This window comes from Pollachius pollachius (assembly GCF_949987615.1).
Source record: "Pollachius pollachius genome assembly, chromosome: 4".
Taxonomy (NCBI): Eukaryota; Metazoa; Chordata; class Actinopteri; order Gadiformes; family Gadidae; genus Pollachius; species Pollachius pollachius.
The window spans coordinates 11310515-11328315 of NC_136937.1; the positions used below are offsets into that span (position 1 = coordinate 11310515).

At 47.3% G+C, this 17801-nt stretch overlaps 1 protein-coding gene across 1 annotated transcript; it reads right to left on the minus strand.

Annotated features, from left to right (window-relative positions):
* Nucleotides 1–184: 184 nt before the first annotated feature.
* On the minus strand, nucleotides 185–17462 carry nup155 (nucleoporin 155). Its single transcript, XM_079734632.1, has 34 exons — nucleotides 17321–17462; nucleotides 16878–17043; nucleotides 16648–16785; nucleotides 16409–16505; nucleotides 16236–16306; nucleotides 15995–16087; nucleotides 15385–15648; nucleotides 15205–15278; nucleotides 14931–15022; nucleotides 14720–14817; nucleotides 14440–14607; nucleotides 13772–13872; nucleotides 13215–13385; nucleotides 12806–12916; nucleotides 12328–12422; nucleotides 12153–12238; nucleotides 11671–11794; nucleotides 11196–11262; nucleotides 10797–10912; nucleotides 9480–9583; nucleotides 8762–8895; nucleotides 8151–8342; nucleotides 7411–7549; nucleotides 6997–7132; nucleotides 6642–6795; nucleotides 5926–6030; nucleotides 5093–5247; nucleotides 4497–4626; nucleotides 4047–4160; nucleotides 3809–3929; nucleotides 3607–3717; nucleotides 3132–3268; nucleotides 2559–2665; nucleotides 185–1113 (listed from the first exon to the last, which is right to left on the minus strand). Exons 2-34 carry the CDS (start codon nucleotides 17017–17019, stop codon nucleotides 975–977), a joined length of 4086 nt encoding a protein of 1361 aa, XP_079590758.1. The 5' UTR covers nucleotides 17020–17043; nucleotides 17321–17462; the 3' UTR covers nucleotides 185–974.
* Nucleotides 17463–17801: the final 339 nt, after the last annotated feature.

Here is a 17801-nt window from a genome sequence, read left to right on the forward strand (position 1 = left end):
CATAACATCAAGACCTAATAAGCTAATTGAGCATTTTAAATTAAGTCAGCGCTTAGTCGACTCAGTAACTCGCAATAACCAGCAGTCTACTGCTTGAGAACTGTTTGAAATATAAAATAAAATCGTTATTTATTCAAGACCCTCTTAAGAGTTTTAAGAGCACAATTCAGAAAAGGGCAAGGAGACTCAAACAGGTTGTAATTATCAACACTGAAAACTTCAAACAGAAACTTTATACAGAAATGCAACAACAAACACAACCTAAAAATGTTAATATGCCTCATCAGAGAAGTAGAAGCAGAACAAACACATTTGAGAGCTCGACTTGGCCGTACACTCAAACATAATTATCCAAAGCAGCTATTCACAAGGGCACTTGAATTCATGAGTCACTTAGAAAAGTATCACTATATAAAAAAACAAAAGTTGTATATAAAGAAAGCGTATTGTCCTGCTTGGAAAAGCGATCAAAACAACAGTTGAAATTGCTTATGCTATTAAACTATTGAATACTTTTCTTGTTGTTGCCAATCAATAACATTGAAGTCCAATCAAGGATGATAAGACTAAACATCATCTTCGATTAACGCCCATGTTGATGTTCATTCCGAATTATGCATGATTTTATTATGACCTTGTATACCTTAAACAATGTTGTTTGAAATCAATGCAGTCAGCAGTGTCTTATTTTCCAAAGCGATAGCCGCTTACTTCTCTCATACACACGCTTCATTGTATTTATAAAACTGGATCGACACAACAGCCTTTCAGTGTGCCAACTGAAAACCCAACTTGGTCGATGACAACTTAAGCATTTTCGGGAAAAGTGAAGTAAAAATGGAGAGAAAAAGTCCTTTGTGCAAGATGTGGGTAACCCATCGAGAACAGTTTATTGTACTTTGGGGACCGGGCCCCCCAGGTCCGCAGGGGTCTCCTCGCCTGCGTGTTCTGCGGGAGGGGCGGGGGCTCACCGGTCAGTGCACCTTCTGCAGCTTGGACTGCAGGGCCTTGAAGTTGCCGATGGTTTGCTGCAGAGCCGAGTTGGGGCTGAGAGACTGCAGCTCCACCAGGTAGCCGCAGATGTTATCCAGGCACACGTTGGTGAAGCGCCGCCTAGGGGTGGAGACGGGGGCGGACGGATGAGGGGGAGTTTAGGTCGGAGCCCCGGTATGACCGAGTTCTCAAACATCATTTCAATGACATGATATCTATTTAGAAGTAGATGCATTTAAAAATGAGGATATAACCCAAAAAGTGCAAGAATCATTGTGTAAACAATGATTCAAAATACAAAATAAAAAATATATATATATGATTTATTTGTCAATATTGCATTGTATGCAATAAATGTTTGAATTTTAATCAGGAGAGGCCAATATCTTATCATTTATACCATAAAACACGAGGAACCTATAGAAAATGTTGGTTTAATACAATCTAGCTAAGTGACCATTAAACGTGAGGCTCTTTCTTTGTGAGTCTCTGGGGTCTACTGCAATAGAAACAGCAGTACATCTCTAGTTGCACAGTAAAACTTTATTGATCACTTATAAAAAAAAACAGGAAAAACTATCACAAGGGGAGTGCATGGTGGTCTGCGGGCCGATGAGTTTCAACCAAGCAATCCCTCTGATTAAGCAAAATAATTAGGTTCTGGGTGAATCGAACGGCGCTTTTCCATTAGAAATGTGGCTTTAACTCAGTCTACCGCAACGCAATTTCCCTTCTCTTACTTCCTATGAGCTGTGTACCCGGGTACACGGTCCCCGGAGAGAAGTAATGAGAAAATTATAAAATGAACAACATAAAGTAAAGGAAATAAATATAGATTTTTTTATGAAGAATTTGACAAAGCAATATCCAAAACATCAGAAGGTAGCAGATATCTCTCCCTCCGGAGTCCCGCCCCCCCCTCCAGAGTCCCGCCTTCCCTCCCAACCCAGTCTCACGGAAATACGTGGCACCGTCACGTCACGTCATTTAATCTATTCATTCGTGATCTGGAGCATGTAATTTCAATTCTTTCGTGCCAAAAGCACAAATTTCAAACTCATTCTAAAAAGTAGAGATGAAGCAGCTACCTTTTTTCCGTCGAATTGTCACAATTTCTCAGAATCAAAAGGTGAAAGTAGATACGGGTGGCCAAAAGCTGTCAGTGTTAGAAATTTGTGCTTTTTGGCACGAAAGAATTGAAATTACGTGTCCCAGATCACGAATGAATAGATTAAATGAGGTGACAGTGTCACGTATTTCCGTGAGACTGGGTTGTCTCTCCAGAGTCCCGCCCTCTCTCCAGAGTCCCGCCCACTCTCCCTTCAGAGTCCCGCCCACTCTCCCTTCAGAGTCCCGTCCACTCTCCCTTCAGAGTCCCGCCCACTCTCCCTTCAGAGTCACGTCCACTCTCTGGAGTGCCGCCCTCCCTTCAGAGTCCCGCCCTCCCTTCAGAGTCCCGCCCTCCCTCTCGCCAACAACAACCATGTTCGCCCCCCCCGTTCCAACAGTCCCGCCATGTGACGATGCCACCGGGAGCGAGGTGAGGGAAGGTACCCCGTGGTTACCTGTCAAAGGCGGGCACTCTGCTGGGGTCGTCCACGTATCCAGACAGCAGAACGTGGATACACTCCACCAGGTGGAGGGGCTTCTTCAGACGCTGCCAGCAGGGGTCCTGCACAGCCAATCAGAGCATTAGCAAGTCTGCTCAAACCCACAACCCTGTTTTTATCAAATCAGCAGCGATCAGGGTCCAGAATTAACACACCAGCCAGAGCAAGACACATTTGACCAATTGGCAGGAACAAAAATGTGCAGGTCATTAAGTAAAACACTAGATACGCCGGTGATTTGTCTACTCTGGCAGGTCAAGTTTTTTAGGGGGATAGATATAGAAAAACTAAAGTAGGTTGGTCGGTACATTTTTTCACTCCGACAGGTAAAATATTTCAGCGTTCTAAATCAAAACAAAAGCTTTGCCTGTAGATTCTAACAAAAACTGACACTTTGGGATCTAGGCGCCGATCTGCACAAACGCTCACGGGAAAAGGTTTTGAACACGCGTCCCGCGAGCGTTTGTGGGGATCCAAACGTCGCAGTTTGTATGGATAGCGCGTGGCGTCGCGTCCCCGCAGACGTACCCGCGTCTTAAACAGCTGGTCGTAGACGTCCAGCAGGCGCTGCAGCTGCACGCCGATCTCCAGGGTAGTGACGATGACGAAGCCCACGTCCCACTGGAGCCGACACACCTCCTGCTCCAGGTGCATAACCAGGAACTCTGGGGAGGGGAGAGGGAGCCATTAGCACACAAAACACACGGCGTCTCAGCACTGAACGGTTCCTGCGAAGCGATTCTCCACCCGCGGGATCGAGTGTCAACGAGTCACTAAAGGCCCGAAAGGTGATTAAGTCAATTACAGAACAATTGCACCGGCTTGCTCAAATTGCCCTACGGAGAGATGGCATGGACAAAAAAATAAATAAAAGAGTGGCGATATCCGACACCAGGGGCTGGGTTTAATCGCGCTAAAGCGATTTGTAAGAGCGAGGAGGAGGAATGACATTTGGAAAGTAGTGAGGAAGTGCGATGTCCTCTTTAAAGAGGCCGGTGCTCACCTAGAGGGAAGTATCTGGGCGTCCCGGCGTACAGCTTTCCCAGAGACACCAGCTTCAGGCTGAGGGACCGCATTCTGTCCTGGGGGCTCATGGCCTGGCTGTCTGCCAGCTCTGCAAAAGAGGAGAATGAATTGATGATGGTTTTCAAGTCCCACTTCTTCCCCTGAGGCTTACGGAGGAGATTGGACAGGCGAAGGCGTACCTTTCTCGATGATGTCGCGCCACAGCGAGTGGATCAGGATGGTGTCTGAGTGGCCCGCACAGTGGACGATGGCCAGCTTGCACTCAGACAGTTTGAAGTACTCGGCGTACCCTGCAAAGAGCTAAGCACAGGAGATAAGCATCACACTCACTGTATAACCGAATACACCGATTAGATATCATTTTTGACAGCAGAGGGTCGATATTGATGGTAATGGTTTTCCAGACACCACTCTCACCTTAGAGATGTGTATGATCTCCAGATCCAACTCGGATATGGCCTTCTTGGCTGACGGATGCTGGGAGTACTGCCTGGCCAGCGTCTCCTGGATCTGGGCTTGGATGCGCACCACCTTTCATGTGTTCATAGAGGGCAGGACGATGTCATCAGGTAACGATGTCCTCATCATGATATGACATCATAAGTGTAGCCTTGACTTTTTGTATTAAACAATTCAGGACATTGAGCAGAGTCTTTTATCTTTCAACTTGTAACAGGGAGTATGAAGTTCACGGCATAAATGACAGTCGGGAGCAGGTAGAAGTCAGGTGCTCCTTGCTCAAGGATGCTCACGGGTAGACTGTAGAGCGTTTTGGTTTCGAACCCACAACCCTTCTACTGGCTGGCAGTCGATCACCCCCTTACCACTAGACTAGCCCTTCCCCCACACTTCTACTTCCCCGCCTACCTCCATCTTCTCCTCCAGCTGGTGGAGGAACTCCCCGTCGGCCCCCTGCGTGGAGAGGGTGGAGGAGCTCTTGGCCGACAGGATGGCCCTGGAGACGTACTCCAGACGCTGCTTCAGGGAGATCTCCGTGCTGCGCGGCCCACAGTCAACAGTCACTTAATCCCGCATTCAGATGCTCACCGCTCAATAAAAGCTCATAGATTTGACACCCATTTGTTTTTCTAAATTAAATCGCAGAGGCTGTTGCAGTCATATTGGTGGGATTAATTGTATTATAACAAAACTGCTTCACTCAGTGTACCACTATTCTGAGTTCTAATGGAAACATAACAAATATATAGGAAACAGGACAGCACCATCATTTAAAATCATATCAGTGCCAGAGCTTTACAAAGATGTACCACCAACACAAAAACAAATGAGTCTTTATTGAGTACCACTTGCCTCGGATTGGTAACAAAGTGTTGAACACTCTAAACGAGTTCGGGGAACGAGGAACCCACCCTTCAAAAACACGGTGTAAATGAGCTCAGGGGTCACCACCCTTCAAACACACCGCGAGGGGCTTCAGAGGGAGACACGAAGCCGTCTCTCACCTGCGCATCTCGGCCAGGTGCGCCAGCACGTGCGCCGCCTTGCCGAAGCTGCGGCTCTTCTCGTAGTAGCGCCACAGCAGGTCCATGTGGCGCACCTCGCTCTGGTCCTGCTTGTTCATGCGCTTCAGGTGGTCCTCCAGGTAGGGCGAGTTCACCTGGGGACCAAGGGATGACCAATCATGATCGAGAGAGGGAGGTCCTTAGAATGAGGAATAACCATGATGATGGCGACCCACAAGTCTTTATATGCAAGTTAAAACGGTGCTGTAGGTGAGATTTAAGAACCGTAACACTTTATAATAAGGTGCCATGATAAATAGCAAAATAGACATTACCTAACCCTTTGTGAATACTTGTTAATTGTTACTAAAATATCTATTTGGCACAAGTTTGGCACACTATTAACTTGTGCCAAATAGATATTTCAGTAACAATTAACAAATATTAACAAACGGTTAGGTAATGACTAGTTTGCTATTTATTATGGCACCTTAAAGTGTTACACGTTATTTGAGTAATTTGTTTGAAATTGACAAGCCATCTGTCAGCTATTATTTCGTCAAATGTGCTGTGAGAATATCCATTTCAGGTTGACTGCCAAGATGTTAGATCACTCCAGGTTCATTTCTGACCAATCAGAGCATCGCTTCACCGATTGGTTCATGGAATCGGTCATGCCAGTCAATCACAAGTGAGCAAAACCCAACCCTCCTCACTTGCAGAGAAACTCAGGGCAGGAGGGTGGAGTTTTTTTTAAAAGCTTGCTCTCTTCTGCATATCTCTCAAATCGATCCTACAGCCACTTTAAACAAGGAGAGAAAACACATGTTTACCTCCAGCAGCTTCTCCGTGAGGTCGGCCTGGATGAGCCAGTTGTACAGGGCGATGTGAAACAGCTCGTCCTGGGACCTCTGGGCCAGGTTCAGCATCTGTTCGAACTGCAGAGGACAAGGAGAACAAAAGAACCGGAGGAGAGGGGTCAGATTCTGCTGGATACTTAAAGGGCCAGTGAAAGCAAATTTCTTGTTTATTGATTTTTAGAAACAGGTTAGTATGTCTTCTGGGATCTTAGACATTGTAGTATCAACTAAAATGAAGCCGTTAGTAGAATATTAGCGAAAGGAGAACTAACGGATGTCAAACGGTTGTTTTCATGACTTTATAGTGACACTGATTCAGAGAGGGAAGAACGCCTACACCTCGCTGTGTGTGGATGTGTAGAATGTCTCCTCCTGGAGAGTGGAGAACGTCATCGGCTGCATCCGAGGGAGGGTTAAAGTTCTCGGACACTCGTATTGCATTGTGTGTGGCGCATTTGAAATACAATACATCGGTCGTTACAGCGCCCACACTCAACGTTGCATACTAGCTTTAAAAAAAAAAAAAAGAATCACAAAAAGGCACAGTGGGCCGTAACCATGGCGATAACACCTCCCCCCGCCAACCCAATAGCCAATTACATTGTTTTCGAATTTGAGCAGAAACAGATTGTGTACAGTTGTGTACACAGACCAATAGCAATACCCCATGCACCCCCTTCGGTACTCACGTGAGCGGTGGCATCCTCATTGCTGAGCATGTTGGGGTCGGAGGTCATGACGGGGGGTCCCGGCTGCTTGGGCACGCTGGGGGACTGGGGGGCGGCCTGACTGTGGGTCACCAGCTCCTGCATGGTGTCCGTGATGCACTTGTAGCACAGCAGTCTGGGGCGGGGAGGGGGACAGAGGTCGGAGGTCAACAGGCGCTGCGGGTCACCCAATGCGTTTTACGTTTCGTAAGAAGAATGTGAGCCCATTGCTGGATACTGAAATGTGCGAAACAAAACTGGAGATAAGGCGGCAGGTGTCCGACGGATCGATGCAAAACCCTAAATAGATGGTCAAAGGTGATGTCGCTGCCCGCACCTCTCCTGGAAGGCCAGGTGGCCCACGTTGTCGTCCTCCGGCTCCCCGTTCTTGTAGAAGTGCGGCCCCAGGCCCTGTGGGTCCTTCTTCTCGGCCGCCGTCAGACACAGCTCCAGCACTCCCTCGTAGAAACGCACTGGAGAAGAGGGAACGTGGCGTGAGCATGCACCCCTCCAGCAACGTGTACATGCGTGGCTGCAAGAGGGAGTGAGTGTGTCCCTACCCACTGACCAGTGGCAGGAGCCACTGAGCGAGTGAGAGAGGGTGTCCCTAGCCCCGTCTGTACTCTGAGCAGAACAGTGAGTAGAACCCTCTCTGTTCTGGGAGCACACCGATGGAGGGAGTGGGTGAATTGAGTCCCTAACCCCATCTGTTCTGGGATCAGATGAGTGGTTTAAGCGGGTCTGCCCTTACCCTGTCTGTACTGGAAGCAGACCAGTGGCAGGTCCGTGTGCTGGCTGATCTGCTGGTAGAGCTGCAGGGACTCCCTCAGGGTCCTCTCCTTGTCCGCCTTGTTCTGGATCTGCCTGGAGCCCTGCAGCAGCTCGTTGGCCTGGGGAGGAAACACGGAGACCCCGTTAACACCGTCCGCACAGCAGCAGAGGAGGTCAGGGGGCCGTCCGGGTACTCTGTCTGAACGTGTGTGCAGGGCTGATGGGAAGTGAAATTATCTGTGCCTGAAATGATCATACATTCGAAGACACCATAGAGGATTGCCTTTCTTGACAACAATAAAAGGAGCGGAACTCGCACACCACGTAGCCGATGCAACAAGTTTTTATTGCATAAAAGTGTTAAGTGCTACCCAAAGTGGTGTGCAAAACGTTTTCAGTCCCATTGAGACCATCCTCAGTGCAAAGATACAAAGGTAAAAGACTTCCTTATATAGACTACGCCTAGTTGGGGGCAGACATGTCAATCAAAAGGTCAGGTAGGTTGACTTGTTGAGTAGACATTTTAAAAAAGGCACCGTTCACCTATTTTCACTTTTCTTTAACATACATGGCCGAGCTCACGCCTGAACTCTATCAGGCCTGTGTGTGTGTGTGTGTGTGTGTGTGTGTGTGTGTGTGTGTGTGTGTGTGTGTGTGTGTGTGTGTGTGTGTGTGTGTGTGTGTGTGTGTGTGTGTGTGTGTGTGTGTGTGTGTGTGTACCTTGGAGCAGACGCTGTCGTCGCTGGTGTACAGCAGCGGGCAGGTGTCTCGGAGGTGGCGGCTGACGGCGTCCACGCTGGCGTTGTCCTTGATGTAGACGTTGATGAGGGCCGTGATCAGCGCCCCGCTCAGCTCCTTGCCGCGGATCACCACGTCTCGGAAGATGGCGCCCTTCATCTGGTCCTGGTATTCCTGAGAAACACACACACACACACACACACACAGTTTACGGCAACATAATAAAAGGCATGCTCATACGGCCGCGGGATTGCAGTACTTGACCCGGATATAATTTTTTATCTCGGCAGGTCCTTTAATAGGCTGTATTATAATACAGTTATGCATTACATAAACTGAATTTAATGGTACGTAATTTTTTCAAATGAAGAAAAGGGGACAGGATGGTCTAGTGGTTACGGTGTTAAGGCTCCCAGCTGAAAGGAATTTCAAAAACACACACGTCTTAGTGTGCTTCTTAATGTCTTTATCTGGCTTCTATGGAAAGAGTCTAACAGTCAGAGCACACACACACACACACACACACACACACACACACACACACACGGACAGGCAGAGCAAGGACAGAGACAGAGACAGAGTGAGCTGGGTACCGTGGGCAGTTCAGAGAGGATGAGGCTGAACTTGTGGTCGCAGAGCAGCTTCCACAGGGCCAGGGTCTGACAGGAGCGGTGCACCAGCTGCTGCAGCTCCTGCAGGGACACCTTCTCATGCACCTGGGCCTCCACTGGGACAGAGAGAGGGGGGGGGGGGGAGAGAGAGAGGGGTGGGGGGGGAGGGAGAGGGGGAGAGGGGGGGAGGGAGAGAGGTAGAGAGAGAGAGGGGGAGGGGGAGAGAGGGGGGGAGGGAGAGGGGGAGAGAGAGAGGGAGGGGGGGAGAGAGGGGAGAGAGGGGGGGAGAGAGAGAGAGAGTGGGGGAGGGAGAGAGAGAGAGGGAGGGGGAGAGAGAGGGGGGGGAGAGAAGAGGTTAGGACGCCAGTATACAGCATTAAACCTTCCCCAAAGTGTAGTGGGCATCTGAATAGACTTTTCAGTGGAAAGTTTGAAATTCTCTTGATTCACTAGAACAACACTGACAATGTGGTACAACTTCTTCAAAGAGAGAAAGCGTGGAAGAAATAATAAAACCAAAAACACAAAAGAAGAAAGCAAAAATTGCAGGCATCAAAGTAAAGATCTTCAGCCATTTGATCAAAGATTTTTCTTTTTTACTTTTCTTCACAAGACCATTGGAGACGAGAGCTTATCAAACGTAGATGTGGAGGTCCACACGCAGGCGTTTCTCCCTTCTCATTGAGACGTCATCACTCACTCTGGTACTTCCTCTGGAGCTCCTGCTGAACCTGCTGGGTGCTGGCTCCGTCGGGCCGCATGAAGCCAAGCAGACGCTGCGGCAGGTTGGCCGGGGAGCCAAAGCTAAGGGTAGAGAACAGGGACTTTTAGTTCCCTGGAAGGGCCGGAGCCTCCACTGGGCTCCAATGAAGATGGCTCTAGATACAATAGGAGCTGCATCCAAGTCCAGGATTAATGAGGTCTATGACCTGGATACAATGGGCGAATTGATCAATGCCTTCCTTCATACACGAAAACAACATATTACTTTTAATCATCTTCCGATTTCCTGCATTTGGCTTAGTTTCCAACGCCGTGGTGAGTACAAGGGTGAAAGAGTAACGCTACTTGTCCAAATCATAAAAAAATATTTGACAGTAGCTTGACAACTCAGTATTCAGAGGGGGTGTCAAGTTGATTTGATGCCAACTTTTCCCACCACTTTAATCACAAGGACAAACGCTCATACTCTTGGTTGGCCTTGCAATTGGCAGTGATCGGATTGGCGAAAGCACAGTTTAAATGTGACTTTAGAAGTTTTAATGGCATGCAGCATAGATTAAAAGTATTAAAATAGGGCCGTGGCATTGAGAATTTTTGATCATTCTTCCCATCCAGAAATATAACGTTATTTTTTATATTATGTACCACTAATCAGTCCCTCCAGAAAAACGTGATTATTCGATCGCATAATTCAACGCATTATCAGCCAAAGTCCGCATATTCATGCGGGGGCCGCATTTTTTCAAATATGCCGCACTTTCGCCACATAAATTGCCGATTTCCGCGCAAAGTATGCAGGGCTTGCATGATTTCATAATCCCCGCATTTTCGTTGCAAAAAAGTCACATACATGTTAGCAGAAAGTTGAAAAATGTTGCGTTTTACTTCACACAAGAGCAGCCATTTCCCCCTGTTGCCATGGGAACGTTATGAAGTGATGTAATTACGCGACGTGAACGTCATCGAAAAGCTGCATTTTTCGCAAGTTCTCGCATTTTTTCGCAAGTTCCCGCAATTTCATCACATAAAATTGCATAAACATGCTGCATATTTCATCGCATTTTTTAAGAAAACGTGCCGCATAATCAAGGATTTTTAGCCGCAACAATCACAAAAAAATGCCGCATTTTTCTGGAGGGACTGACTAATGGTGACCAGAACAACAAGACATGGGGCTCAAATTTGTGTCACCACCATTATAGAGTTTAGCTCCAGGTTGCTCGCGGCGATGCACCATTGGATAATGCAGGCAGTCCTAGAGATGACTGCAGCAAAGTACAGAGTGGATATTTACCTGGCGGGCCCCAGTGAGGACTGGCTGAACTGGGAGTTCTTGTCCAGAAACTCCCTCAGGCCTAGCAGCTCCTGTAGGACCCTCTCCAGGTCCCCCACAGCCACGGTGCTCTCCAACTGGAACAACATCATGTTTGACAATTAGAAACGTCCTCCAAGAAGGTTTCCCAATACGGTCACATCTATTCAGCAGACCATTTCTATCCAAATCATTGTACAAATAGTGCTCAGATAGGAGGCCTTGACATTCTATCAGAATATGAATAACTGCAAAAGTGAGAAAGAAATGTGTCCAGATTTAGGTTATAAAACTGGACAGAATACAGAGGAGGTAAAGGGACAATCAAGACATGGTGAGTACATTTTTTGGATTACTTGCAATATTAGGTAGGATACTTACAATGTTGAGATTCTGGTTGCCCGCGTTGATGGTCTTCTCAACAGCAAGGCTCCCATCCCAGACGTTCCTGTTGGGATAAAATCCAGTCAGCAGAGAAGCAGATGAAGATACAACAGCACCAACATTTTACAACCTTAATTATAAGACAAGATGTACTTTATTCATCACAGATGGGATTCTTGGATACCACAGATGGAATACTTGGGATGTCACAACAGAAGTTCTGGTTAATTATTGCTTTAAAACATTGAGGAGATGACAAATTCAAATCCATAAAAGTCTCCAATAGTTTAACAAAGCAAACATAATCTTTAGACACAAAATGTATAACAACGCAAAAGGTGCAAAACCATCATGATCAACCAGTGAGGTAATCATAATCAACCGTGTAGGCTAAACGCCGGACGTCACACATCTAGAACTCGCAGTCAGCGGTAGAACCCCCGCAGGGCAGCCCCGTGCCTACGCTACTGACCCCAGGATGCGGCTGAAGTAGATACAGATCCCGCTGTGCTTCCCGGAGAAGACGACCTCCGGCCCGGCTGCCACCGGCCCCATGGGCGTGGAGCAGATGTTGGGGTTGAAGTGAGGGCTCATTCCTGAGGGTGGCGGGGACATGAGGAGAACGTTTAGGATGGTGACGCGTGGACGTACAGAACGGTCAGCCAAACAGCCAACTGGATGTCAGAAACTGGTCATGGGTGATTTGTTTGTCAGTGGTCGTTGGGTGAAACTGTACAGTACCGTCAATGAAAGCCGATAGAAAAGGAAATGATGGATAATTGGATAAACATTATTTTTGTTTAGCTTTTGGTTTCGATTAAGTGAATTCAATGATAAAGGAATTGAGATGAAGAAAGATCCATGTAAAGGCTCTAATGATTAAACCTAAAACAAATACCAAATTGTCAAATTTTAACTCACGGGTCAACATAGGGGAGGAGGGATGAAACTCACCCTGTACAGGAGAGCCAAACACGGGGCCCGCCGTGGCAGGGGTCTGGAAGGCAGAGGCAAACTTCATCTGTGCTTCGCCTCCGTACCTGAGTTCAAGAACATTACACGGTTAATCCTTCACACCGTCTCTCCAGAGAGTGACTGACGGACTGAGGGAGTGTGTCCCTTCACTGACCTGAAGAAAGCCCGGGTGGCCCACTGGGAGACCTCGCGGTCACTGGCCGCCCTGGAGCAGGCCAGGATCAGGGAGGTGGCGCAGGCCTGCTCCTCCTGCAACCATCACCGATGACATGGTTAGAGACGCAGGCCACATGGCCGCAAGTACAATACTATTGTCCTGAACTCCATACTCTTAATATACCCTTTTTGACATCAACATAAAAACACAGCTCAAGACACTGATTACGGGTGTGCTACTTGTAGGGCACGGGTAGCAGTGTAAACAAGTGAGAATAGTCCATCTACTAGCCGTGCCCTGGAACATCAATGTAGCACACCCATAATTTGTGTTATGAGCGACATCTGTGTTTGTCCTGAGAAGACACATCTTTGCAAAGGGTCTTTCATAAGATCTTTGGAATCTTTCAAAGTCACAAAAAACATCAATGGACATCTTTGATACGTAATCAAACACTTAAGTTTTGAATCCGTACCCGGTGCAGTTTGAAGAAGCGCTCCACTTCCTCGCTCTCCCCTCCAGCACACGTCACCAGCAGATGCCTCAGCTGGTCCACCGGGCGCAGCTTGTGGAAGATGTGGCTCCCCTTTAGGGACAAATAAACAAGCCATTCAGAGAAAAACAAAAAACAACACTCATGTCCAAAGAGGCAATACTGCATCACACAGCATCAGCTTGAGCAATTCGCCTTTTCGTATTTTAAAGCGTTATTCATATTTGACAAATACCTGAAATATTCCATTTACAAATGAAACCATTCAAACCATTTTAGATAAGACTTGACGATGACAAGACCTGAATGTTTGAAGGCTCTGTGCTAAGATCAAGGCTACACTCCGGTAGCGACTACAGACAGGTACGGTAGAACGCTCCTTGAAGTTTACCTTTGCGGAGAGGAGAACAAACTTCTGCTGGGGAATGTTGTGCTGCTGCACCACCACGGGGGAGTCAGTGAGGGGGATCAGCTCTCTGTTTAGGGGGCTGGACCCCCGGCTGGGCCGCTCCTCGTCGATGGCACTGAGGGCCCAGGAGTGGCCGTCCACGTTGGACATCATCTGCATTGAGACAGAGGGAGAAGAGTACGGTGAGAGACTATTTCAAGCTTTACTAGTCTAAAATGTGACCTTTATCAATTTGATAACACAGGGTGCGTGGACGTCAACTAGCTATTGGTTGCTTCAGATTGGCAAGAAAAATCCCAGGGTACGATTTCTATGCAGAAACTGAGCCATGAACTAAAGTCACTGTAGCCCTTGACCATTATCATGATCATCACATGTGATCCTAAGCTTTCTTAGACTGCAAAGGGGAACACTGTGTTGATGAAGAATAAAAACAGAGGTGTTAATCATCTTCTGACATGATATCAACCTCCAAAGATGGGTTTGGTTAGCGCGTGAATGAAAGTCCTGTGACCGAAGCCAAGCCTCGGAGGTCCTACCTGAGCCTCCATCAGGGGTTTCTTGAAGGGGAAGGAGTCGTGGTTGATGCACCACAGCAGGTCACTGTCCTCGGTCTCAGATGCGGCCATCAACAGAACGCCTGCCATGAGAGAAAGATCCTCATTACACCAACCCCCTCGCCAAGGAGTATAAAGTCAAGGGGCATTTTCTGGCACATCTGCATCAGTTATAGTATTGTAATCCATCATCTTGATGTCAAAGTAAGATACATCATCTTTACAATGCCTTAACTACGTGAAGACTGAATTTGTTTGGGGACTTTTATTGGCAAAGTTGCATAATAATGTGCTTGAAATTCATCAAGCTGATGAAGTTGTCCATTACAGTTCAGTGCTGCCAGGGAGACATTACCAGTAGAGAGATAGCTGCTGCCAACAAAAATTTGCCTGTACTGCTTAAACAACTAGTCGATTCATCTGGTCATTCATCAAGTAAACGCCTCAGAAATGCAAATGTCAAACCTTTTGGGGTCGTAATACTTGCTTTTTCATTTTCTTAACAGTTTGTCTTGTCAAAACCAGCTCATTTAATCCATCGCTTTGGACATCAGGTGATGGATAGCTGATTTGTTTCGTGGCAGCCCTAACGCTCATTAAATAAGGCGCCTTCCTCACTTTTACCAAACGTTAGTGACGCCTTGCGGTACCTTTGCTGTAGAGGGCCTTGTGGACCGTGCTGGGCTTCTGCAGCGTTGACGAGGCCGAGAAGCCCGGGGGCAGGCGCACGTGGACCAGGGCCAGCGTGGAGGGCCGCTGCCCCGCGTTCTTATGGGGAGGGGGGGCAAAGGGAGCGGTGCAGAAGTAGAGGCGCACGCCTACGTCGGGAGAACAGAGAATGGTGAACACCCAAATCGATAAACTCTCCAGCAAAGATTTCTGACAAACGTTGAATCGACAATGACGCCAGGAGCGGTCGAGGCGTCTTACCTGCGTGGGTGATGGCCAGGAGGTGGCAGTTTGAAGACTCTGAGCGTTGGATCACAGAGATCTGGACGATGGGCTTGAACACCGAGCGATCAATGGTCCTGGGAACAGAATACAATGCCATTGATGAGGAGGAGAGAAAGGGGTAGAGAAAGTACTTGAGTATTTTACCGGACACCACCAGCGTGGGGGGAGGATATTTGTTTGTACGTACTTGGCGATGTTTCCAGCCGCGTTGACGATGGTGTTCTGAGACATGTACGCCACGCGGCTCATGCCCTGTCCGTTTGCACCGAGGTCATATACCTGGAAGGATATATTTTACAAAAACATTTTAAAAAGACACTGTCAAGAATTTGCTATACCTGGATGAAAAGTCAGTGAAAAGTCAGTCAATTCAGCGTTCCAGCTGGCACTTTTTCTGAACTAACATATGCATAGATAGCAATTCTCCAGATACAAAAATACTTATATAAAATATAAAATACCTGTAGCATCCCTTTCTCCGAGCGTGTGTAGAGAATGTTGCGGGAGTTGTCGACGGCGATCTGCAGAATAGGGTCTGCGGAGCACAACGACAAATGCACATTTACAGTACTGCCAAACGAGATCAGAACCCATCAGAAACACCCGTCCCCGTCCCCCCCAGCACAAGCAAGCCTCCTCACCGTCTTCTGAGAAGGAGAACTGCAGCACGGAGGGGATGAGGAAGGACAGGCTGCTCTTGGAGTGGTTGATCTTGCGGCAGCGCTGGCTGAACCAGCCCGCCTCTGCCTGGTAGGCCATCTCGTACAGGCAGCCGTCCTTCCCCGCCATGAACATGCGGCCCTGGTCAGTGGCGGTGATGGCGTGGATGTAGACGTTGTCCGTGGGGATGGTGTAGAGGGGGTCTGGCATCAGCTGCATGCCCCCAGACATGCTGTCGTTCAGGCCTGTGGGACAGGGAAGAGGATATAAAGCAAGAGACATCTATAAATAGAGATATTTATCTATATAACCCACATTTAATAGACGTATGCCATAACTGGGAGAGCACAAAATATCACATATTTACAAGACATGATGAAAACTCAGGTTTTGTTTTGTTCACTTTAATCTAGGTCAAATCCAATAGCTGCCAAAGCTGCAGGGCAGGCACAAACATTTCTTTCTACTTTCAAGGCAGCGTTCTGAAACACAGACAATTACTCAAAGAAACCAAAAAGCTGTAATCCGGATTCCAAGTGGCAATTTTCAACAACAATGCAACCAACAAAGGTTTGTTTGTGTGGGACTCACCAGCCTGGCCTTTAGGAAAGCTCAGCCCCAGGATAACAACGTCCACTGACGTAGCGAGCACCAGCAAGTAGTCAATGTTCTGCTGAAACATCCCTAGCAAACGATAGCAATGGGTCAAGCTTGTGCAACCCAAATCAAGGTGAAATTTTTAAAATGTTGCAGGAAATGGGTAATAAACAGTTTATTGGTAAACATGAAATCAAGTAAAATAGTTATTAATATAGAGGAGTTTAAGACTTACCTGGTTTAGGCTTTACCAGTCCCACTGAAAGGATGGTTTCGATGAGGCCGTCAAAGTATGCCACATCCCCTCTGTGAAATAAAAAAAAAGTCTGCAGTTAGGTTTAATGGTGGTGGCATGACGAGTTGAATATATATATATATATATATATATGAAATTTTAAATGTACGCACCCATCTTCATAATTCCACATGAAGATATCATTGTCAACCGTCAGCCAGGCTCGAGAGATCTCAGGAAAAACACCCATCATGCAATTACACTGCATATCTGTCCAAGTTGTTAAGGAGTAACACACCCATCTATGATCATACTGGGCTAGACTTTCGGAAGACTGAAAACGGGGGATTCCAGAGACAAGAGTTCCAATGCAAACGCTATTCATTTGCTTATCGCACATGAGAAAGGATACGGCTGAACTGCTCAACAAGTTCTGGAGGTAGAGGAACTCTACGGACAGCACTGAGCTCTGGGAGGTTCGGTACGCTGAGTAAACCTGGACCCTGCAGGGGGTAGTCCATATCTGACGTACCGGACAGCGACGGAACATCTGCGGTACGAGGGAAAAGATGGATAGACTACTTTTGAAAAACAACTCATGATGACATCTACGGTTGATCAATACGAGGTATGATCACTCACTGTGAGAGACAACTGAAAGAAGTTCTGACAGGTCAGGGAAGCAACGGTCCTCCTGGAGGTGTCTGTCAATAATCCTGCCGGAGTTCTCCAGCGCTTCGGCAAACACCGCGGCGGGGCTGGTGGCTCCGAGGACGGGCGGCATGGCTATGTTTAGCTACACAACTATCTGCTGGCACAAGTTGGGGAACAGAGGAATCAGCTCAGATGGAAAAAATACATGTCACTTCCAGTTTCAAGCGCACACATACATGACTTAGAAACAGCAGAGTTTGAATAAAAAAATGTAGGATCGGTATTTCTCTGTTGTGTACAATTAAGCAGCACGTTAGAACGGGCAGAACGTAGACGCAGGTTGGAGCTAGCCCCAGTCATGCCAGTGGGTAAGCTAACTGCTAAATGGCTAGGGTTAATATTGAACGGCTAAAATTATAAAAATGTATTACCCAAACAAAAAGAAGTCCGGTAGGGCCAACTCCCTTGCCCACAAAGTCACTTCCCGGTTGAACTTGCAGGATTTTGAATTTGCTAACACACAGAACAACTTGTCAAAAACCGCCAATCTCATGCACCTCTAGTGAATTGCTCCTGCTGGAGACGTATTTCCGGAGGTGGCAACGCTCAATTATGACGTTGAGTGGAACACATTACATTTATATCACAAGCATATGAATTTGTGATCGAATATCCACCTCATTTTATTGTTTGGCTTCTGTAAATTTTTCACGTGCCTTTAAATCGTTTGAACCACGAGTGTATCAGCACTTGGAACACATGCTTGAACTACAGTCAACAGTCGCGTAACTCTGACGTCATCATCGTTCAGCTTTAAAATAGCCCGCGACCGCCGCGGTCCTCTCTCCTCTTTCTAGCGTTCAGGACAGCTGCGGGCTGTGATCAACACTGTGATAGACGGCTGATAAAACA